This window comes from Felis catus, chromosome B3 (genome assembly GCF_018350175.1).
Source record: "Felis catus isolate Fca126 chromosome B3, F.catus_Fca126_mat1.0, whole genome shotgun sequence".
NCBI lineage: Eukaryota > Metazoa > Chordata > Mammalia > Carnivora > Felidae > Felis > Felis catus.
Window position 1 is genome coordinate 80,749,289 of NC_058373.1, and position 24,668 is coordinate 80,773,956.

Consider the following 24,668-nt stretch of genomic DNA (forward strand, 5'->3'; position numbering starts at 1 on the left):
CCATTTTAAGGCAACACCTATCAAGAAGAATAACATTTCCCAAAAGAGTAATGTTTTAAACCTGGGCTGATAAGAGTGAGTACAAGGGCTATCATTGCTAAGGTTTTTGAAATTATTATTATTATATTCAGTGACTGAGAATAAATAGCACATTGCTGAATTCTTGCTGTAATTCTGGGAAGAGAGTCAGTGACCACATAAACCACAGAAGTGAAGATTAGAATTTAATGTAAACTGGTGATTACACAGGACTCGGACAGTACTGGGAGATGACTCAGTTTAGGATGACAGTAGCAGAAAGGGGAGAAAAGCGGAGGGAAAAGAATACTATGGGAAAGAAAATAGAATCTGTCCCACTCAAAGAATGCCTTGTCATCTAAGATTTATTTTTAGGTTTGTGAGTTTTAAACATTCTTTCTGAGACTATTTTTAATCTTAGTTTCCAAATCTTAAATTTGGAGATCAGTCTCATGCTGTCTGGGCTGAAGGAAGCATCTCAGCATCACGTTTCAAAACAAAAAGCCAACCCAGTTAGCTTCAACGGAGGCAGTTTTGCAAGAGAGGACAGTGGCTGTTGAGGTGGGCTCAGCATTTTCAGTCCTTCACTTGACAAACCCGAAGTCCTTCCAGATACAAATTTAACTCTGTTTACTTTTTTCTCCCTCTATGACTTTTATTTTAAATGTTTATTTACTTTTGAGAGAGGGAGCATGAGCAGGGGAGGGACAGAGAGAGAGAGAGACAGACAGACAGACAGACAGACAGACAGACAGAAGATCTGAAGAGAGAGCCCAACACAGGGCTCGAACTCCCAAACCGTGAGATCACCACCTGAGTGGAATTTGGATGCTTGACCAACTAAGCCACCCAAGCACCCCAACTTTTTTATGATATAAACATCTATGATCACTAAAAAAAATTAAAAATACATATAAGCAAAAAGAAAGGGGAGAAGATCATGAGTAAGTTCATGAACTACTGATAGATACTATTAGGTACATTTCCTTTTAGACTTTATGTATCTGTCTATATCCAACTATATCTGTATCTATCTTTACATATACATATATCCATGGGATAATACTGAATATACCATGTTGTAACTTGCTTTTATTTAACAATGTCAGTACTTATATATCTGTATCCTCATTTGTGGATCTGCTATAATTTATTTAACTAGTCCCCCCTTGATAGATACTTAGCTTGTTTTCAATAATTTGCTACTATAAACAACATTACCCTGAACATCCGATCACACATTGTTACGCTGTTATCTAATTATCTCCTTAGGATAAACTTCTAGAAATAAAACTGATGGATTCAAAGGGTATGCATATTATTAAGGCTTTTGATACACATATCAAATTAGCTACACGTCATCTGAACAGGTTGAGTTAGTCTAGTCCCTCTACCTTTCAAAGATGAATTGTTCTGGTTGGCAAAATTCCTCTAAACTGCAGCCTGTTTTTCTTCTTAAAGAAAGCACAAGCCCAGACTCCGAGCCTTCCTGTTCTCACGCTTCTATGTACAGAGCTGCGTCCCCCACCTGCTCCCCGGCTTGTGGCCAGGGCAGCTGCTAACTGCTAAGCGCACGTGTCCCAGGGGCTCATTCTCATCCTTGTACTCTTTTCTCTTTTCCAGAGTGAATTAGATGTATCCTTTTTCAAAGCCATGAGCCAGGTTTTCCTCAGTACTTGGCAAAGCACAGGCTAGTCCTGATCAGGTAAGTGCCCTGGGTCAGGAAAACAATTCAGCAGAATCCAGTATGCCGATCATCAACAACCAACAAGGTAGTCAGAGGTAGGTAGCAGCTTTGCAGAAACCCTGCCCTTTTTTACAAAGATAATTCTTGTTATGATTTTTCTGTTTTTCAGACATGGCAATACTATGGTAGTAGTTGATAATAACTGATATATAATAGTGTAACTTCTTTTAAGCATATAGAATAGACCTTTCCAGAATCTAACACAGTCAGAAAGTGCTTGGTCCTCCTAGAGAGAATGGATTTTCATGGCTCCAGGTATAAATCTTCAGAAATCCCCCATGTGATCAGAATAAGGCCTTCAAGGATGATAAAATGGAGGGTTAAAGAAATTGCCTGACTTGTATCCATTTACTTTTATAGCAGAGAAAGCTCTCCTTTTCTTCACTTTCTTCTCCCTTTTAAATCAAAGTATGCCAGGGCCTCCTCAAATAAATATTATTTGCTTCAAATACTGCAGACCTGTGGATTTCAGCAGGCCCCCTGGGCTTTGTAAGTACTCTGAGAAGCAAGTGGACTTTTTAAGTTAATTTTTACTACAAAAATCTGCATACCATTTGAAAACAATAAATGAAAGAATCCACTGGGAAAACATCAGGCTTAAATCTAGAATAGTAACATTAAGATAAATATATATTAATTATAACATGTTTATATATATATCTATATCTATGTCTACATAGATACATAGATATAGATATATATATCTATACCACACACATATCCATTAGACTGGTATATTTGGGGGAAATGGCCATTTAGCGTTTACTGTTGATAGAAAATGTCATCATGTTGATGACAAATTGGAGGCTGTATCTGGGAGCCTCTTTAAATTGACAGAAAATCTGAGTGCCCTCTAGTGGTGAGTGACCTAAATCTATGCTCCCTTTGACCTAGGACACCCAAGACCAGGCCGTGTATTAAGGTGTTATTTTTATTCATCATGTTACATTCCATTTTAACTAAGCCCTTTAAAGCAACTCACAATAAATCTCTTCCTCTTGTACAGGGGAATAATAAAAATGCCTTTTGATTTAAAAAATCATCAGGAAGATGGCAAAAGCTGTTAAGACACTTCATTAGGAGTACAGAAACCCAAGTTCTGCTTTCAAACCTGCCACCAAACTATATGTGTTGGACAAGACACATAACCCCTTTATTTCAAAATAAGAGAATTAGGCTAGAAGAGCTTTAATTCCCTCTCGGCCTTAGTATTTGATGTTGCCATGACTCTAAGTGAGCTGAGTTACCTTACACCTAGAACAGGAAGAAAGAGTCTAACTGGTCTAGAAGTTCAGAAAATTAAAGTGAGTCAGATATAACAGAGTACATATTATAGCTGAACTTGTTGTATTGATGTGTCTTATGTACTAACTACAGGTAGAGACGGGTTTGTCTTTATAACCCTCTGGGGTATAGCCTAGCTCTAAGTCATGAGCTCCACCATTCTTTCCTTTTCTTTTTTCTTAAAGATTTTATTTTTAAGGAATCTCTACACCCAAAGTCACAACCCTAAGATCAAGAGTCGCATGCTCTTCTGACTAAGCCAGCCAGGTGCCCTGAGCTCCAGCATTCTTGTTCAAATTTAATTTCCACACCAAGGCACACAGTTTGTATTCTTTCCCTCTATTTTACTTAGTTTCATTTTTGCCTTCCCTTCCTTTCTACCTTATTTTTTTTTAACTGAAATACAATTAACTTACAGGGTTAGTTGCAGATGTACCTCTGACTAACTGACATTTTACTGGCCTTAGGAATTACTTAGGCATATCCACCTGAAAGATTAGGAATTTTGCGTCGGTAAGAGAAGGGAACTAAGTCTTTCCAGACCTGGCAGTGTATGCCTTTGCTCCAGGCATAATTTCACATGGACTTCTGGTGGCCTAAAAGTGGAACGGGTAGCAGGGCAGGTAGGATATGAGATACCTGTCTTCTATTAACATTTTTAAAAGATTTCCACCCTCAGCCATCTGAAAAAAAATTAATTAAAACCCATGTCTTTAGTCTGCCTCATACCTAGTTTTTTTTTTTTTTTTTAACTATCATGGGTCCAGGGAAGACCGCTACATGCCAGTTTCATAACAGTAAGACAAGGGAGCCTGTTGGAGATGCAGCCTCAGTTTCCTGCCCCCTTCTCTGTGCAGGACCATAGGTGTTCTGCATCACCACCCTGGTAGCCTGTAACCAGGAAGCTGCTGAAGCAGCTAACATTGTTTAGGTCTGCTGTGCCAGGAAAGCTTCCTCAGGCCTTGAAAAGCTGAAAACGAGCAACTTATAATCACTGCAGCCTGGAGCTGGTTCTCCCAACACTCAGAACACCCATCTTTGTGCTTGCTTGGGCTTAAGAAAGCTTTCCTCGTCCGCCCACAGGAGACAGACATGTTTTTAGGCTTGGCTTTGGTGCAGCACCCGGAGGATGGAAGTCAAAACCTCACGGAATTCCCAAGAAGCCCTTTACTTGCAAGCTTTTCCTCCAGAAGCTTTATCAGCCTGAAGCACCTTAAGAATGGGGCAGCTTTCCAGAATCCACCTGTTTAGACTTTGAGAAATAAAATGCACCATTTGTATACAAGCCCTAGAACGGGCCTGTTCTAGTAGGACTAACATCACAGAACATGACAGATGAGATTTTAAAAAATGGCCTAAGCACAAGAAATCAGGACAGAAATTCCGGCTTCTTGAAAACCCTTCCACTAAATGGAAACTGTGTGTTGCATTTAGTGTCAAGAGGGGCAGACTCTTGGGACCAAGCATGTCAGTGACATAAATCATTCACGTGCAGTGCAGAAGTTCCTATACACTCTTCGCGATCTACTCCACCTGCTGGGTTGAAATGTTGGCCAGAGAATTCCTGAGGCCCTGCTTCTTTAGGGAAAGTTTGCCCTATCACTCTAGTAGACTTATTTAAGACTTCCCATTCTGTGAATGAAGATGGTTTTTAGGAATCAGCTAATGAGCTTCTCCAGATGTGTTCAGCTATGTAGCCCCAGGTTTGCTGAATTCTCCAGACAAGTGATAATTCAAAGGAGCTGTCTCCACCTGCTTTGGTAAATAGGGAATGGCACCAGTGAACAGTGCTGTGTGGGAGATGCCCAATTCCTCCTCAGTTCAGTGCATACTTACGGTATGTGTGAATGTACAGAAAACCTTAACAGCCTTTTTGGTATTTGGTGCCTTTAAAGAGGCTTAAAGACCTTGGTTTATTTGGGCTAGAGTAGAATCCAGGAGTGCTATCTTTAGACTTCAACAACTAGCGTCCCTTTCCTGGGTCCTGTGCTTTAGAGGGCAATACTCTGGCTCTCCTTCAGGAACATCTCTCTCTCCATGGGGTGAGGATGCTTATCCAGAGCCTGCAGGTACCCAATCCACTTCTTGACCACCCTTCAGCTACCTTGGTCCCCAAAACTCACTGGGTACCCATATACCTGAGCTTGCTGCTAGCAGGACTGGTATAGACCTCTCCCCAACCCTTACCCCAGGACTGGTGGGGATGGGGGTGGGGGTGGGGGGCAGGAATGACAGACAACCTGGTATAGTAGCTGGGGAACAGGCTGGAATCCCTATTTATATTGCAGTGCCACCTATACCATAAATATAGAGTAGGCCTAGAATCCAGAATGTTTTTCTTGATTCAAAAATATCTTTTAAATAAATCTTTATTTTCTAAGTCCTTAAAACCCAAAAGCCTGAGCAGTTCTAGAACCTTAAAGCTCATGTGGGTGATGTGAAAGTACCTCTTTATCGCAGTTGAGGGTGAGGGAGAAGGAAGGGCTTCCCTGCATCCTGCTTGCACTCTCTGTGACTCAGCTAATTTTCTACCATGGTGATCCCTGGAGGAATGAAGGCACCCAGGCAGCACTAATCAGCACCACCAAGATTTGAAGTCAGGCCCTGATTAGGGCCCAGAGCCCACTGTGGGGCATCAACCTCTTGTTCCTTCGTTACTATCCTAAAATTACAAACACCTTTAGAGGTCCAGAAACCAGAATAGGGCTTCTCTGATTAGGAGATAATTTCAAATTGATTTAATGAGAAATCACAAAAGCACTTGTTCAACCAGGGGCTTTGGAAATGCTGGTAAGAAGAACAAAGTTCTCCAGGGAATCCCTCCAAAACCACAGTGGTAGCTTCTAAATAAACTGAAATTGTCTCCATGTTCTGTCAGAAAGTCACAATAATAAATTAAGTCATTACCAAAAGATTTCTTTTGAGGTATTATGGAGTATGTGATTACATCAGGAATGGCTTGATATTGTCAGATAGGAGTAAACTAGCTCCCCTCTTCCTGAAGGTTACATTTAGAGTCCTAAGATTTGAGTACTTTGGAACTAGAAGAAAACTACACAATCATCAGGTTAAAACCTCATTTTTTAGATGAAAAGGCTGAAGCCCAGAGGGGTTCTGTGACATGTCCCAAAACATAGGGCTACTTTGGGACACAGCTGGTACCAGTCTCCGGGTTCCAGGGCCCTTGACTCCATGGCTATAAAATTAGAAGATTAAATTTGACATTATATATATATATATATATACATATATATATGTATATATATATATGTATATTTATATATATGTATATTTATATATATACATATATATATTTTTTTTTTTACAAAATTTGTTATCATCTGGAGATTGTGGTGATTTAAGACTTAACAAGGCATTTATATAGTGCCTGTCACCATGCTATCTTGGTGTTGTCAAAGTTTTTCCTGATGTAGGAAAGAAGTTTTGGGGAAACCCTAGTTTTCGGTTGGAGGAGTCGGACATGATGAGGGTATCTGCCGGTCTTCGTAAGCGTGCTCTCCAGGAGTGGCGTTCACATTGAGTAATTTCTAAACATCTTTTTTTTTTTTTTCTTTTTAAGGTATGTAAATTGAAAGCAGGGCTGCAAGGGGTGAGAGCTGGCCCGTGGGCTCAGGGAGTATGTCTTTGGGAAGGGGAGGCCCTGAGGGGCAAGGGAGCCAAAACCTTGTCAGCACGAGAGCTGCAGTCAGTGCTGTCATGAGTGAAGAGTCTCAGAATGATGAACAGTCCCCAAGGGAGTCAGCCATTTACCTGGGAAAGGGATGTGAAGGTTCCAGATTAAGCAGGTCTGCCCTCCGGACTTCTCCGACTCTCACTGGACTCTCACTGGCCTTCGCCGTCTCCTTATTTTCTCTAAGTGCGTTCTCTGCGTCCTTCGACGCCATATCCATCCGCCACTATACCTGCCCAAGTCTGCCTGCCTGCCTTCCGCCCACTCCTTTTGTTCCACGCTTCCGGCTTCCAGCTGTTTGACTCAGAAATAGGGACAGCGGGTTATGAGGGGCAACAGTGTTAGGGGAAAAAACAAGAGAAACGGACAGGCTCATTTGACCCAATGTTGACTTTCATATTTGTGTGATTTTACATAAATCTATATAAATTTAAAAAAAACTACACCTGGATGTCTTGTTGCTCTCAGAATATGAATGGGTCTTTAAGGAAAAACCTATTGAAAACAAACAAAACAAAAAAGATAAATTCCTTTTCAGTGGCCTAATTCACAGGAGGCAATACTAAGCCTAAAAGTGAGCAGCAGACTATATTACCAGTAGAGTATATCCCGGACTGTGCACTGTCGTGAGTCTTCTATAGAATAATATTTGAATTTTTGTAGAAAATGTGAACACAAGGCCCTTCACAGTTTACCTAATTGCATGGGAGACTGAATTAAAATATAAACAGGAAAGCAAGTTTTTTCCCCACCCCACTTAGTTTTTCAACAACTTTGTTAGGTAGGATCTTAAAAAGAAAGAAAGAAAGAGAAACCAAGGAAGACGACAAGGGATCTAAGACCAAAATCTAGAATTATACATTTTAGTTTCTAGGCTAAGTTCTGCCTTAGAATTGCTTTTCAAGTCCCATTTGAATGTATGCTGCTCAGTTTTCTCTTATTAAAGGATAAATAGACCACTACAGTGGTGTTAAATTACCATACTGAAAAAGTGATTTATGATTCAGAGACCGAAATTCCAATGTGGGAACCATAAACATTTTAATTAGAAAATTGGTTTCAGGTGGCACTAATATTACTGGGGTCCTAAGATGTTCCACTTCAATCCACATTACACATAGAAATTCAGCAAGGCTTTTGGGTCTCAGGATTGGGAAAAAGTGGGGCTTTCTGAATCTGCTCTTTAGGAGGCTGGCTGTAGTTCACATCAGCTCCAACCACAGGGTGTCCCCAAGGGGAAACCAAGTGCCTGATGGATCTTTAAGTCAGTCAAGTTCAGTGTAACCCGCAACTAGGACCCTCTTTCTTGAAAAAGTCCCTTCTCAGCTCGCCACAGTAATAGACCAACAGCCTGGACCTTTGTCGCTTCATCCTATTTGAGATGTCAGGGTTGAAGCATGTTTGCCTATGTTTATTGCCACAGGGCTTTGCATTATAGGGCTTTTTTTTTGGTCCCTGCTCACCTGACATGCAGCTCAAATGCCATTATTCTTGGCTTCACCAGTGTGTACAAGTTGCTTATAAACCAAATCAAGATGTAAACAACAGCTGGATTCTTATTTTAAAGGAGTCATATGATTCCAGGTGGAAATCTGCTTTCAGGGTTTTGCCTCACACTGGATTTGGTCTGTGTTTTCCCTATATGGTGCCAGAAAGCTACATGGTTATTAAGGGTTTGAACCAGATACTCAGACAGGCAGTCACATGCCCACGGTACAGGGTGATCTCACTGAACAACTCATGTTTCTAGGATGTTGGGAAATTCAGACTTGTTGAAAGACTTTGTCTTTACAATGTGAGGATGTCAGTGGTTGATATGATTCAGCAGCAATTCTAATCTGAATTTCAAAACAAGTGGCTTCTTGCTCAAGGGGACATCTGAATTTTAGATCATCTACTTACCAAAGTCTTCAGCTTGATCCCTAAACTAACTCAAATAGACAGATTAAAATTAGATCTCCTCTCTCCAAGAAAATCATCTTGGATGAGTTCACATTTTCAATGCACCAAGGCTTTCATTGCCCTTAATGAAAACAAAAAGGGATTCTGCAGGCCATTTTTCATGCAGCCCCCTGTGCTCCCCAACTCCACTTTGTACTGAGCTGACATTCCCACTTTGGCTTCTAAGTTCTGGCTTCTGGGTCTGATGGAGTCAAGGGCCTAGTATTCCAGTCCCAATTTGGTCATGGACAAAGCAATCATCATCTATATAATTGGAAGACATTATTAATAGGTATATCAGAGTAAAGCTTTTTTTTTTTTTTTTTTTTTTTCTTTTCTGGGTCATTTAAGGACAGTTCCCATGGGTTCCTGAAAAACAGTTTATTCTGCTAGAGGACTATTTGCACAGAGCTTAATGAGATATTAATGCAGAGCCTAATAGGGACTTAAAAGTCATTCACAGGGTTGTATCATTTTCTGTAGATGTACTTCACTAAACAAATACAATATAGATTTGAACATGTGAAATTATTGAGAAAAAAACCAGGTGGTAACAATTCACTTTACCAAGGTTCACTATTTAATTATGAACTTCCCTAGTGCATTTAAATCACTCATTTGTTGACTGAAGTTTGTCTATCTGAAACAATGTTTCAATCAGTTTTTTTTTTAAGAGATCAGGATCATGTTCTTTAAAGACATGGATTAATAAGCTATTAAAGTATAAAATTCAGAACCATTCAACTATTATCATCATCTCATTGTAGTTCCCATTCTCCTTTCACAAAAGTTCTCTGAAGGGGCTACTGGGAGAAGAACTTGGCTCCTTCCAATTAGCTAGACATTGTAGTCTAACAACATTTTCGTCTTCCCCCGTGTGCTATACTGACTTTCCACTAAGAACGTCAGTGGAAGTAGCTCCGTATTTCTCAAATGAGTATTTTTAGAACTGTTCATTTATGCAAGATAGTCTCATGAATTTCAGAATTTTTATCTACTTGGGAATTAAGTCAGCATTGACTTGCTTCCTTCATTCATATCTACTCTTGGTTATTTTTTTCTTCAGCGCTTCAGAAAAGATAGCTTAAGACATAAGGTTTTGTAAAAGCATTTGGTTTTGGATGAAGTATTTAGGGCTGAGGGAGGGTATATACTCAGTAGCCTCAGGCCTCTCCTGAGAAGTGTAGAAGCAGAACCATCAAGCCAAAGCTGTGGACGTAAATTCCAGCTCCTGGCAATTACCAGCCATGTGACCTTGGACAATGGCTCTGAGCCTATTTGCTCCATGCAAAATGAGGATAATGTGTAACATTTATACCATAGAGTTGTAGAGAAGACTGAAAAAATTATGTAAAACAACACAATGCCTGGAACATGAGTATTCCATAAATCGTGGCTATTACTGTTGAGGTTATTATTGTCTGGGAAGATAATACTGTTCTTGTCCGGTCACCTTCTTGCCGATGTCACTTACTTTATTCTCTAGTTCATAGTAGATTCACCTTCCCTCTGGCTAAAAGGTATAGCTATTCCATTTCTGTGCACATAGGCCAATTAGCTTAACCAGGATGAAATTGGGTGTGCATGTGTACATTAAGGTAATAATTTCTAAAATAGACACCAATTTTAAATCTAATTTCATAAATTCTGTAAAATAAACAATACTTCATGCTTAGACTAATTTACATGGGAAAAATTATAGGCTAAGTGGTTATTTAGTGTTACATGTTAATGTTAATAACATTTTTGTATCTCTAGAACTAATTTCCTTAATGTGAACTTAGATAATGTTTAATTTGGATAAAGTACACATTATTTTGGATGAGATGGTGTTGAATGGCTGCATTGTGGAAACGAATCGGGCAAGAATTCTTGCCCCTCTACTCATTCTTGATAAAATGTCAGAAAGCTGAATAATGGAAGTCTCTGCCAGACAACATCAACTTGTGGAAGTGAGAATACCATGGAATACCTCTTTACATCCGTAGCCCAAAAAGTCTGCAAGACTGTACCCTGCAAAATGGGGTACCCTTCCAAAGACATTTTATATAGGTGTTTTCCACAGTTCCTAAGTGGAAAACAAACTGTATTTTAAAATATGGTGTACAAAGAAAATTTTTCTCTGAGAGACAAATTTTATTTTCTAACCATAAGCATTTTTTCCCCACTCGTTCAACTTTTGTTGAGTTCTGAGGGTATCTTTTTTGTTCTTTGCTTTCCTTTGTATATTTAATTCAGGATAGCAGCATGAGAAGAACATGAGACAACTATCAGCCAATAAAGTTCTAAACACAGAGCACTTCGAATGTTTTCTGAATGCTTTTTCCTTAAAATGTCTTAAGTCCAAACTTCACTGAATTGTGTACCTAATAAAAATCAAGAATTAAATTTGATTTGCCAGTTTCTAAAAGCCTAATATCCATTTTATTGGCACTTGGTAATTACAATGTCGTCATGTAATTGATTCACTTATAATGTTACTACCAAAAACTGAGAGGTTACACATTAAAGGAGAGCCCTTACAACCATACTTTAGGCCATGCTGTAAATGGTTTGTCTTATTAGTAAACTTATTTGTAAATGAAGTTTACTTTAGTTCAAAGTCTAAAAACAGAATGCAAGAGAGTATCTCTATTCAGGTTGGCATGATATGAAGCCTTCTCCCCCACTCCCTATCTTATTCCTTTGACTCCTTGACATGTCTGGAAGCAAAGAGAACTTAGTCACCATAGAAAACAAATGACCTAATCCTTCTCAACTTTTCTAGATGTTTTTGCTGCTCAGTAGAGCACAAAGAACTGTCTTAGGTAGAAAACATGTTTATGTGCATATAGGGTAGAAAGGCAGATATAATGGAGGAAACAAATATAATCATGGTACTTTAAGATATTGTGCCATCCTATGGAACTCCAAGAGTTCTTTCATCTACAATACTATTCTCCAAAAGAAGACATAAATGGACATTCCAGGCACTGATGATTCATTCAGTACTGTTTTTGTGTATGTGTGTATGGGTTTACGTCTTTGTTTCTAAAAATCTACTTACATATTTAAAGTTTGCATCTATAAAGATCCAAGCAACCAGTCAATAATGGATTCTAAAAGCAAACCTGAGTTGGTTTAGACCCATTCAGAAAAGCAGAAGAAAGGCTTCTGACCTGCCAGAACAATGTGTATTGATCCGATACCTTTGCATTAAGTAGCCAAGGTCTGGGGAAAGCCCAGCCTAGATGAAAGTGTTTTGGAGGTCTTTCTAAGACATATTAGTTGGGAAACACTGTCCTAGTTGGTAGGCACTTAATCAGTAGCACATTCAGGTAACTGCTGAAACTGGTACACCAGAAGTAACTAGGGAGTGAACAAAATTAATTTTCAGGTCACACCAAAATAGCACTTGAATAACATCTTGGCACAGATTTCAGTACCTTTAGAGAATAACAATTAAAAAAAAAAAAAATACTAGGTAGATACCACAGAAAAGAAAGCTGAAGAATCCAGTATACATGGAGACCCTAGTAGATATCTCGTAACACTTGACTCATGCAAAGTCAACTGTAATGTGGCTATCTGTCCTTCTAGGCTGTGTCATCTTGCTTCAGGTTTATTGCTGAACCGTGATGAACAGCTTTAAGTGATTTTCACACTCATGAAATTTATGTCTCAGATTGGTCAGCTGTACCTTGACTCCTAACGTTTCATTTATTGAATATATAAGACTCATCAATTTTACAGGCTACAGCAATGTGCTATGCCACGATTCAGCAAACCTTTTCTGCAAAGGGCTAGAGAGTAAATATTTTAGGCTTTGTGGGTCATGTGGTTTCTACAAAACCTCAGTTCTGCCATTGCAGTGTAAAAACAATCATAGATAATACATAAATGAACAAGCATGGCCGTGTTGCAATAAGTTTATTTATGGACATTTGAAATTTGAATTTCATAAACTTGAAATTTCATTTGAATTTTGACTTTTGAAATTTGAATTTCAAAAATTTTTCACATCATAAAATATTGTTCTTTTTTTGCTTTTTTTCAACCACCTAAAAAATTTTAAAGCCATGCTTAGCTCATGGACAATACAAAAGTAAGCAGCAGGCTATTGTTTGCTGACCCCTGTGCTAGATTATAGATTAGTCTTGGTAAAAGCTGGGTATTGACAGACATTTTGCAGACTTAAATAAATGGCAATACTAAGCACATAAACTGGATTTTAACTCTATCACTAGAATAAAGTTTTAGTCATGTATCCATGACTTTATTGAGACCATCACCACAACTATTTTTTGGATTAAAGCATAGGTCATACATTTAAATATTGCTATTGTGTTTTATTTTAACTTTTATTCTCAGAACTGTGAAACTCACAATAAGATGAATTATTTAAATGCTGCCACTGATTACATAGTCACAACATTCTCATGCAGAGAATAAAAACAGTATTCAAATGATTGACTATAGTGGGACATATCTCTTCTAATGTAGAAAGGGAATGTATGTACCTTTTAAACAGGTAAATAATGGGCAATTCCAAAAAAAATGCTTTTCACTCCTAAAAAAGCCATCTGTCTAAATCAGTCCTACTGACGTTTCTTTCACCTAAGGGCAGAGATGTGATAAATCACAGAATTTGGAAAATGGAAACAGAAGCCATTCTTCAAAACCAGGAAATGGCCATATCCTGGTGGTTTCTTTTCACACTAACAACATTCAGAAATCATTCTTGAATCTTAAACTACACATCCTTGCAGATACAATGGTAAGTAGCAGATCTGGTGTTTAAAAAGTTAACACAAATAACTTGGCCATTCACAGCTGAAGAATACTTTAAGACAGAACACAACAGTTGGATCACAAGCATGTGAACATAGATTTCTCCTAGATTTCCAGTTTCAGTAAGTGTATTTACTATAGAAAAATACATTTCTTCATGTAGTAATTTCAAAAAACTATATCTCAGTGATTCAAAATAAAAACTATCTGGTTAAGTTCTTAGCTCTGACCGTTGCAGTGAAATAGTCACATGACACAGTTTTGTACGCTGCAAACATTTTAATGATTATTGTTGAGCATACATTTTGGAAATTTTTTACTTCAAACTGCAACAAGTTAAATAAATGTTTATAATATACAAAGAAAATACAACCAAAAGTAAAACTTGCTTTAAGTGTGCCTTGCATCTAGACCAGTGTTTTTTTTCCCCCTTAATATATCTTTACCTTTGAGCTGCACAAACACACTTAAGAATTTGATTTTTATAGTATGGCATTTAGGAAATAAAAATATACTCCCACCTCAAAGAAATAAAAAGGTTGTGCATGATTATATGCCAAACAAAAGAGAGAACACTAGAATACTCTGATAGTGCAGGCATCATTAAAAAGGAAAAGAAAAAGCTTGAGATGCTCATTAACTATGTTTTAAGGAAGCAGGATTTTTGACCAAGTAGCTTAAAAGCCAGCAAAACGGGGATCAGTGACGGCAACTGTAGTGTATGAAGTATGAAACGACAAACTTTACACAAATACACTGTTAGAAATTTACCAGTGAACACTGAAGATCTGAGAAGCTGCTCTTTGGAACAGTCAAGTAGGACCACCTTTTTCCAGTCACTAAGCCCTTGTAGCAACACACAGTGTTCTGTGCTATATACTTGCTGGCTGGGTAGTTAAAGGATTTGTTTTGTCATTAGCAGCTAACCAACTTATTCCACGTGTTCTTAAAGCCTTAATGGTTGAAATAAAGGCAAGTGTCATTAGCGTAGAGGATCATATACTTCTCTGCACACAAACACAAGAGGCTTCACTAGTATTTTATAAGTCTCTGATGTCTCCCATTTCAAAGCTCAATTGAGATGAAAGCCTTTCTCCATGGTAGCAGCTAGCAGGCGCTCTCTCATGATCTCCTCTGAAGAATATTCCGGTAACTTGAGATAATGCACACATGTATTTACTGATGGATAGCTTGCATCAGTAGCATCGACCTACAAAAAGAAAAGTGAAAACACAGGAAGACCAGGACTTTAAATTTTTATTTCTTTCAATCCTGAAGTAAATTCCATTTGGATTCCTCGTTAGCTATAAAGTTTGTACCTTGCGAACAACTGTGAGCCTGGGATGCAGGTTAGCCAGTCCACCTGGGGGAAGAGTTGAGCAACCAGTGGTAAACTGCAGGAATGCTTTCCTTTCATCTGAAGACATGCCACACAAAACCCTCACGAATCTCAGGAAACCAGGGCTACAAGAAGAAAAATGTAATTATACTCATGTGAGAGCTGATTTAAATGAAAAACACTACCACTACCTTGTAAGCCAGCAATAACCCAAAAAACAATTATCAGTAGTATCTAGAGTACTAGAGACTCTTGACTCAGCATGAAATGAGCAGATATAAGCTACTTTAAAAATAGCCTACAAAGACTGTCTGGTACTTATAAACAGAACCAAACTGATGGAGTACAGGGATCAAATATGCAACAAAGCCAGCAAATCAGAAAAGCTCAAGATGCACATGCATAATTCATCTAAATATGGCTAAAGGGGATCTGAAACAATCCATTTTTGTTAACGGTGAAATAAACTGCTTCTATATGCCACAACAGGCATGAATTTCACAATCATAATGTTAAAGAAAAGGGGGCACCTAGGTGGCTCAGCCAGTTAAGCATTGGACTCTTGGTTTTGGCTCAGGTCATGGACTCATAGTTTGTGAGTTTGAGCCCCATGTCAGGCTCTGTACGGTCAGTGTGGACAGAGCCTGCTTGGGATTCTCTCTTCCCCTCCCTCTCTCAAATAAATTTTTAAAAAATTTTAAAAACTTAAAAAAAAAGTTGACTTAGGAAAAAAATGCTATATAAACATTAGAGTTAAGTTTAAAGTAATTCATAATACAGCTGACCTTTGAACAACACAGGTTTGAACTGCTCGGGTCCACTTGTACATGTAAGTTTTTTCAATAAATACAATATAGTACCGCAAATATATTTTCCCTTCTTCATGACTTTCTTTTTCATTATTATTATTTGAGTGTAGCTGACACACAATGTTATATTAGTTTCAGATGTACAACATAGTGATTCGGCAAATTTATACATTATGCTATTCCATCACAAGTGTAGGTTCTCATAATTTTCTTAACATTCTTTTTTTTCTCCAGCTTACTTCACACAAAATATGTTCATGTTATTGGTAAAGCTTCTGGTAAGAGCAGGCTATTAGTAGTTAAGTTCTGGGGAGTCAAAAATTATATACGAATTTTCAACTGTGCTCCTAAACCGTGCATTTTAGTAAAGGGGTCAACTGTATTCTCTCATTTTAGTTAATTCGGAAACTTTTTTTTTAAGTTTATTTATTTATTTATTATTATTTTTTATGTGTATTTACTTTTGAGAGAGAGAGAGACAGAGGTGTGAGTAGGGGAGGGGCAGAGAGAGAGGAAGACATAGAATCCGAAGCAGGCTCCAGGCTCCTAGCTGTCAGCAAAGAGCCCAACTCAGGGCTCAAACTCACAGACTGCAAGATCATGACCTGAACTGAAGTTAGATGCTTAACCGACTGAGCCACCCAGGCGCCCCATGTTTATTCATTTTGAGAGAGAGACAGAGACGGTGTGAGAGGGGGAGGTGGCAGAGAGAGAGGGAGACAAAGAATAACAAGCAGGCTCTGTGCGAATAGCACAGAGCCTGACACGGGGCTCGAACTCACAAAACTGTGAGATCCATACCCTGAGATGAAACCAAGAGTCAGATGCTTAACTGACTGAGCCACCCAGGTGCCCCTGGAAACTTTTAAAAAGAAAAGGTAATATACAGCCTGTAGTCTTAAAAAAAAAAAAAAAAAAAAAAAAAAATCTAATAATCAGTGGTATGAAAGAAAAAACAACTCAAGAACTGTTTCAGACTAAAGACCTATCCCTCCAAAAGTTCCTATCACAACCAAATGCTATTTCCTGATAGGAGACAGTGGTGATGAGGGGAGTGCTATTAAGGACATTACTGGAGTAATCAACAAACCTGGACTATGGACTACAGGTTAGCTAACAGTATGAATTTGCTAGCTAATGTGGATACATGGGAGAATATCCGTATTTTCAGAAAATGTACACTCAAGTATTACAGAGTAAAAGGGCATGATATAAGTAACATATTCTCAAATGGTTCAGAAAAAAACAGTATACATACACATATACCACGTGTAGGTATATATATAAATATGTGTGCTTATGCATAAATAATATAAAGCAAATTTTAAGTACAGTTGAATCTGGGCAAAGGCTATTTGGAAATTCTTTCAACTTTTTTTTACAAGGCTCAAATTTAAAAACAATAAAGGTTAGTATAAAAACAATGAAGCCTAAAGGTTTACAATTCACCCAATTCTTAAAAGAGCGAACAATTAAAATGGAATCTTAACACGAACAAAGACTCAATTTTCTTTTTGTATAAACTCAGCCTTATCAATGGATATGAAGACTTAACTGCTTTCTCACTTATTTTATGAATGTAATTCACTGAGTCATAGTTCTTTAGAGAATCTGTCATTTGATTTTGGGACATAAACTATTTTACTGACCTTAGAAAATAAGCAACACTTACCTGTCACGTGTATAACCCAACTTAGGTTCAGTATAATTAATAATATCCTCTGCTGCCCAGGATGGTGACTGGTTTCCACAAAGAATCATTTGGACTTCTTCATGGCTGAAGGAACTTAATTTCTCCATTGGAAAAACTTTATTAAACCCATCTACATTATACATAGCAAAAAATCAAAAACAATAAAACATGTAATTCAATTTCTAAGTTATAATTCCAAAATGCCAAATTTCAAATCAAAATACCTAATATCAACAGAATGGAATATGAATAAAATATTAATAAAATTTTTAAAAAACAAATATAAATTAAAATAGCTTGAAATCAAAGCTATGCTAAGGTTTTAAGTACAGAAATCTCCCTTAATACTGCAAATGTGAACCGAGATACTCGCTCAGTCACTATGGTCAGTAGCCAAATTCTAGTAATTTCTTAACCAACTCTTTGCATCATACGAGCTAGCTGAATCTATATTCTTTTTCAGAACTAGTAAGTGACAAACAGTCTAATATATTGTACTTCAATTTTCTCCTGAAGAACTTAGGTTCTAACATGGTTTAAGTCATCCTGATCATGCAATGTGGAAAGTACGCAAACTTATGTTCACGTACAAATGAAGAAATGGAGGACAAAAGTGGGTCTCCCATTACTTAGGAGGAACAAGCTGAGGGTATGCCACAGCTTGAGAACATTCCAACCTGTTCTGGGTAATCTGCAGGACCTAACTATCTGGAAGTCAAAAAACCACAGGGCAAATCTAGAGACTACCAGCAATTCTTGACAAGGTAAGTGCCTGAATTTCAACTGTCTCCAAGTAAAAGGAGAGGTATTAAGCTCAAGAGCCCTAAAAATTACCTCTAAATGCTTCCATCTGTTTCTGAATACCCGTATGCATACAAAAGTCAAACATCAAATCCACATATTCTTCTGCATTATCCATTGTTATCATCTGCAAAGGAAAATTTGCCAACATTATTGTTAATATCCAGGGATGTTTTCAGTAGCTCCTACTACAACTGGCCTCACCTAGAGGATGTTTCTGAACTTAACAACTGTATCAAAAGCAAAATTTTTACCTCATCTTCCCCACTTGGCTTGAGATCCACAGCTGTAAAACCATATATTCTTGAGGAAGGGCAAAACTGGAAATTTAAACTGGGAAGACAAAAAGTATTAGATTAACATTCAGCTACCATTGGTGTTTAATTTTTAAAACACTGCTGCCAAAACCATGATCCCTCCCCCCCACCCCTCTGGCTTAGATGTTAAGCATGAGGCCTTTTGAATGCAAAAACCCCATCCACAAAAACTAGCAGGCCAATCATCACCAAACCTGGCCTTGCAAAGACTGCAGGAAACCACCACCTTTCCAGATTTCATTTCCCTTTATGGCACAAAATTAATAAAGGGTTTTTGCAACAAATTAGGACAGCAACATCTTTACTTTTTTTTTCCAAGAAGAAACTATTGCTTCACTAATGTTATTCAGGCTCTGTCCCTACCCTCAAAAAGGACCTTGAATATATAACAATTTATCAAACAAAACTTCTCAACATTATCAAGAAAGGAAGAAAGAGAGAAAAATAAAAAGAAAAGAAAAGAAAAGAAAAGAAAAGAAAAAAAAGAAAAAAGAAATGAAAGGAAAGACAGACAGACTTGCAGTCAACCCAAAATCACAGAAAAACATACCAAGGGTATAATACTACATGTATAGAAATCAAAAGAATTTTATCAAAAGATCTGTAGCATCGGAGTCAGTTAGTACAGCCATTGGGCATAAGGCCTACATATAAAGCAAACTACTTTGAGGTTTGCCAAATACACTATATATATTAATTAGCTATGATTTCTCCAAGTATCTTTGACTTTGGACTTTCATACAATATATATACATTAATCACATCTGATAAATCAGATAACCTTCCAGAGATTTGACGATTAATAAACTATATTCTGGTATTCTGAATGTTGTCTCTATAATATGAACTCTTTAAAATTCAAATCAATATTTCCTACAGCATATTATTGTTCTTAACTGACTATTTACTCATACATTGCAATTAGTGGGGACAAAGAAATAAAAGCTTTAAAATCTATTCATCCATTAGGTTGAAGAATGTATATATAAACTTACCCTAAATCCTCTATGCTAAGTGGAGGACCAGACCCTGATGGATTCTTTAGCACTAGTTCCTGTAATTTCGTGTTCTTCTCATCTTCAGAAAGACCTTTGTTGCTTAAAATCTGACGCCTCTTGACAGCAAGGTCTTTAATTTCTTTTAAAAATCGGGCTCGGTGTGGGTTTACTAGTTCAAAGTCTTCCCAAGTTAAAATTCCATTAAACCAAGCTGGGGGTTTTGGTTTGGGGGGATCTAGAATAAACTCTGATTTTGAATCCTCTTCAAAGCTTCCTACAGAGAGTGAATCATGACCTTCTTCTGTAGAAGCTTCAGACTGACTTTCAGTACAGTGTAAGTCTCTATCACCTCGTGACTCATAAATTAATTTACTCATATTGCTTTTAATGTCACCCATACACATAAGTTTAAAGAAAGGCTTAGAAATAGGTAAGTCCACAAGTCTATTGTCTTGAATGCATTTGGCCAAGAAAATCCCAAGGAAATGAAAGAGTTTTGTGATCCTTTCAAGCTCATCACTATCTTGTGGAAATGGTGCCGTGAACAGCCCACATGATCTCTGCACATAGTATCCGGGAGGTTTCAATCCACCTCCAAGATCAACCTAATTTTTTAGAGGGAGAAATAAAAATAAAATTAAACAAAAGATGCATAAGTAATAAACATCTTCATCAATTTAGCTATCTTAAAGTATTTATATATACCTTTTATTAGGTTTTGGTGACTGAATTTTCTTCTTTAAAACCATTTTAATAATATCAAGATTAATCAATAATGGGGGCCCCTGGGTGGCTCAGTCAGTTAAGCATCCAACTCTTGATCTCAGCTCAGGTCAAGAGTTAAGCATCCAACTCTCGATCTCACAGTTCAAGAGTTTGAGCCCCACGTTGGGCTCTGTGCTGTTAGCATGGAGCCTGCTTGGGATTCTTTCTCGCCCTCTCTTTCTACCCTTTTCCTGGTTGTGCTCTCTTTACATTAAAAAAAAAAAAAAAAAAGGCAAAGGAATTGAAGGCAAAAATGAACTAGTGGGACCTCATCAAGATAAAAAGCTTCTGCACCGCAAAGGAAGCAATCAACAAAACTAAAAGGCAACCAATGGAATGGGAAAAGATATTTGCAAATGACATATCAGACAAAGGGCTAGTGTCCAAAATCTATAAAGAACTCACCAAACCCCACACCCAAAAAAACAAATAATCCAGTGAAGAAATGGGCAGAAAACATAAATAGACACTTCTCTAAAGAAGACATCCAGATGGCCAACAGGCACATAGAAAGATGCTCAACGTCACTCCTCATCAGGGAAATACAAATCAAAACCACGCTGAGATATCACCTCATGCCAGTCAAAGTGGCTAAAATGAACAAATCAGGAGACTATAGATGCTGGTGAGGACGTGGAGAAATGGGAACCCTCTTGCACTATTGGTGGGAATGCAAACTGGTGCAGCCACTCTGGAAAACAGTGTGGAGGTTCCTCAAAAAATTAAAAATAGGTCTACCCTATGACCCAGCAATAGCACTGCTAGGAATTTACACAAGGGATATAAGAATGCTGATGCACAGGGGCACTTGTACCCCAATGTTTATAGCAGCACTTTCAACAATAGCCAAATTATGGAAAGAGCCTAAATGTCCTTCAACTGATGAATGGATAAAGAAATTGTGGTTTATATACACAATGGAATACTACATGGCAATGAGAAAGAATGGAATATGGCCTTTTGTAGCAACGTGGATGGAACTGGAGAGTGTTATGCTAAGTGAAATAAGTCACACAGAGAAAGACAGGTATCATATGTTTTCACTCTTATGTGGATGCTGAGAAACTTAACAGAAGACCATGGGGGAGGGGAAGGAAAATAAAGTCAGAGAGGGAGAAAGCCAAACCATAAGAGACTCTTAAAAACTGAGAACAAACTGAGGGTTGATGGGGGGTGGGAGGGAGGGGAGGGTGGGTGATGGGCATTGAGGAGGGCACCTATTGGGATGAGCAGTGGGTGTTGTATGGAAACCAATTTTACAATAAATTTCATATTAAAAAAAAAAGATCAATAATAAAAAAGTTCGAAAACCTGGCTTAAATTCTGAAAGCATAACTTATTTTTAATACTTTCTAAAAGCAGAATCACAATCACAAAATGGGAAATAAATCTTACATGACGAGATTCATCATCTGGAAAGTTATCATCACAAAGCCACGCTCCCAAATCAGTTCTCTGGAATTCTGCTGCCACCAGAGCATAAAATTCTAATGTAGGGCCCAAGCCAGTTCCTTCTTCTCCTAAAAATTCAACCTAAAATATGAACAAATTGTGGGGGAAAAGTGAGCTTAAAGAAAATGTTTTAAAATTATCCCATTCTTACCAAATAATACATTTTTTTTAATAATAGCAGAATAGTATAACAACACAGAAATTTTATTCTAGTTTTTCTAAAAAGTATATTTATTGTACACTATTACACATTTAAACACCATGGTGAACATTGTTCACAAAGTGACTGATCTCTCACACCAACTTTACAAAATAGATTTTCATCCCTTTTGTTACACCAAAGGAAACCAAAGTTTAGATAAAAAGGTTAAATTATTTGCTTGAGGAAATGATGGCACACAGATTTGTCTGTGTGCCTATATGACACCAAAACCTAAACTCTTCCTCTATTCCTGACTTGAGGAAATTACTTCCAAGGTTTTTGTGTCCATACTCTACATAGTCCCCAAATGATGTGAGAGGCAGCTTACAAAAACATACAATGCATGGTAAAAAAATGAAATAATTAAGGATTTTCTACTTAGAGGAATATATGGGTAGGAAGAATAAGATGAAAGCAAATAGAGTTTAAAGTGAAAGCCAGAAGTCTCATATACTTTCTAAAGATACAGCGTATCTGTCACGATCAGTCTCTGATCCAAAAGATAAACTAAGCAGCTGGTTCATATTTGTGACAGAACAGAGATTTCTTTCATTGTCCCTCATAGAAGAAAGAATAAGCATATAGGATATGCTCGACAATGCCTACAATAACATCTCTACAGAAAATACATCATGTTTTATACTGCCATTTATTATAACAGCTCTGAATACAGACCCATGGTATAATGCCAAGCACAGTTTAATATAAAACAGTATGCTCCAAAAAAATGTGTATATCTAATAGCATAGCTTAATGTACAGGTAAAACTGAGAACATCAAAAAAAATTTTTTTATCTTTATTTATTTTGTGAGAGAGAAAGACAGACAGAGCATGAGCAGGGGAGGGACAGAGAGAGAGGGAGACAGAGAATCTGAAGCAGGTTCCAGGCTCTGAGCTGTCGACACAGAGCCTGATGTGGCACTTGAACTCACAGACTGCCGGATGATGACCTGAGCCAAAGTCCAACGCTTAACTGACTGAACCACCCAGGCGCCCCAAAATTGAGACTACCAAAAAAATCCGTAGTGAGTGCTATTATTCAGTTCATTAAGAAATGAGAAGTATCCTTCTCATTTGCTTCATTAAGAAATGAGAAGTATCCTTCAAAAAGACCAAGCATTCTCCTACCCCAAGAGGGAAGATACTCTTTGCTACTCATCAAATCAAAAGATCCTAACCTTTAAGGAGGTGAGCTGACATCCTATTTCAAAAGATGTTCTATGAGAGGGAAAGGCCTTAAACAGAGGGCAGAGAAATCCTTTCCCGTTTCTATCTAATGCAGTTTGCATGCTGTGGAACAAACAGGTTGGCTGGTTCTCTGTCATTCCTGCATACTAAAAGAAATTCTATGTGCGGTACCTCAAGAACTGATTTCCGATCTGCATGTATTTGCATGACATTCTCAGCCCATTCCATCAGAGATTCACCACGTGGAACTTTTACTCTTTCATGCTTGAGACGACCCACTCGAAACTCCCCAGGATCATCTCGCCTTACACTACTGGTGGTCCTTGTTCTTTCCACGGTGGCTTCACGTCGGTTTTGTAACCACACTATTGCTCTGAAATAGAAAAATACTCATGTAGCTGTAACGTTCAGTAATAGTTTGAATGTACTACTAAACCAGCAACATAATTCCAAGATAAGAATTTTAAGTTGTATTTTATTAGGTGAGAAAATACAGTAAACTTTTTATTGTATCAATTATTATTTCCTCTCTGAGTTAAAACATATAAAGCTCTTTTATTATTTTCCTTAAACAAACTGAGGAAGTACTTGGGCCTGCATTTTTCCTCTTTACCTGAGTAATTAACAGATCAAAATAAAGGTCTCTGGCCCCAACCACACAGAACACATAAAAATACACACAAACTAGGGATTAAAGGAATAGCATAGGGAATATAGTCAATAGTACTGTAATAGCATTGTATGGTGGACAGATGGTTGCTACCCTGGTGAGCACAACATAATGTACAGAGTTGCTGAATCATGGTTGTACACCTTCAATTAATGTAATATGGTGTGTCAACTTCAATTAAAAAAATAGACAAACTTATAACACACAAAAATACAAGCAAATGATTTCTTAACTATCAGAGAAACTATAAAATGGTTAAGCTGACTTAATTATTTATTACTGTGATACAAACTGAAAAATGCTACTGATTTTAAAGTATTTTCTTTTGGGGATACCCGGCTAGCTCAGTTGGTAGAGTGTGCAACTCTTGATCTTGGGGTTGTTAAGTTCGAGCCCCATATTGGGTGTGGAGGTTACTTAAAGTAAAATTTTTAAAAAATAAAAAAATACTTTCTTTTGGACAATACAGAGCTAACCCACCCTAGAGGGTGGGAGAATCTTGAACTAGAAGGAAGAAAATGAAAGATTTGCTCTCATGTGTGCTACAATTTGTTGTTAATCTCAAGCCAATCAGCTATAAACTCTGAGAATCAGTTTCCTCATCTATAAAACAGAAACCATAACCAATGCCACTTGTGACAACAGGGCTATGATCTCATATGTACAAATGATTTGTAAATAGTATAACTATCATTATACTGCTCCATTTTAAATTATAACTTTTCTACTTATATCTACTTCGAAAGTATTCTGGGTACTCAATCATTCAAAAAATATTACTGAATACCTCCAATGTGCTGTACATACTGCTTTAGGCACTGCAGCTAGATCAGTGAACAAAAACTGCCAGAAATTCCTGCCCTCATCAAACTTTCATCTAGTGGAAGCAGACAGAAAAAAATAAGTATAAAATTATGTAGTATGTTTGAAGACTGTAAGAAAAAAATGATGGCCAGAAGGAAGGAACCTTTCCATGTTATCA

At 37.6% G+C, this 24,668-nt stretch overlaps 2 protein-coding genes across 14 annotated transcripts in view; one reads left to right on the top strand and one right to left on the bottom strand.

Moving 5' to 3' along the window:
- The window catches only part of AP4S1 (adaptor related protein complex 4 subunit sigma 1), a 50,496-nt gene extending 39,422 nt beyond the window's left edge, over nucleotides 1-11,074 (top strand). For 5 of the 8 annotated variants that reach the window (XM_045059766.1, XM_045059764.1, XM_023255640.2 and 2 more), the window contains exons 5-6: nucleotides 1,642-1,653; nucleotides 10,466-11,074. In XM_045059766.1, coding sequence (XP_044915701.1) covers nucleotides 1,642-1,653; nucleotides 10,466-10,594 — 141 coding nt within the window. In that variant the 3' untranslated portion in view covers nucleotides 10,595-11,074. Of the gene's footprint in view, nucleotides 1-1,641; nucleotides 1,724-4,132; nucleotides 8,045-10,465 lie in introns of those variants that run through there. The other 3 variants (XM_045059767.1, XM_023255641.2, XM_023255642.2) reach the window with 3 other exon arrangements.
- Nucleotides 11,075-12,573: 1,499 nt separating this feature from the next.
- Nucleotides 12,574-24,668, bottom strand: part of HECTD1 (HECT domain E3 ubiquitin protein ligase 1) — a 91,811-nt gene continuing 79,716 nt past the window's right edge. For all 6 annotated transcript variants that reach the window (XM_023255626.2, XM_023255630.2, XM_023255628.2 and 3 more), the window contains 8 exons: nucleotides 23,188-23,389; nucleotides 21,569-21,706; nucleotides 19,406-20,013; nucleotides 18,348-18,426; nucleotides 18,127-18,220; nucleotides 17,272-17,422; nucleotides 14,771-14,915; nucleotides 12,574-14,661 (listed from right to left, as the gene is read on the bottom strand). In XM_023255626.2, coding sequence (XP_023111394.1) covers nucleotides 14,524-14,661; nucleotides 14,771-14,915; nucleotides 17,272-17,422; nucleotides 18,127-18,220; nucleotides 18,348-18,426; nucleotides 19,406-20,013; nucleotides 21,569-21,706; nucleotides 23,188-23,389 — 1,555 coding nt within the window. In that variant the 3' untranslated portion in view covers nucleotides 12,574-14,523. The remainder of the gene's footprint in view (nucleotides 14,662-14,770; nucleotides 14,916-17,271; nucleotides 17,423-18,126; nucleotides 18,221-18,347; nucleotides 18,427-19,405; nucleotides 20,014-21,568; nucleotides 21,707-23,187; nucleotides 23,390-24,668) is intronic.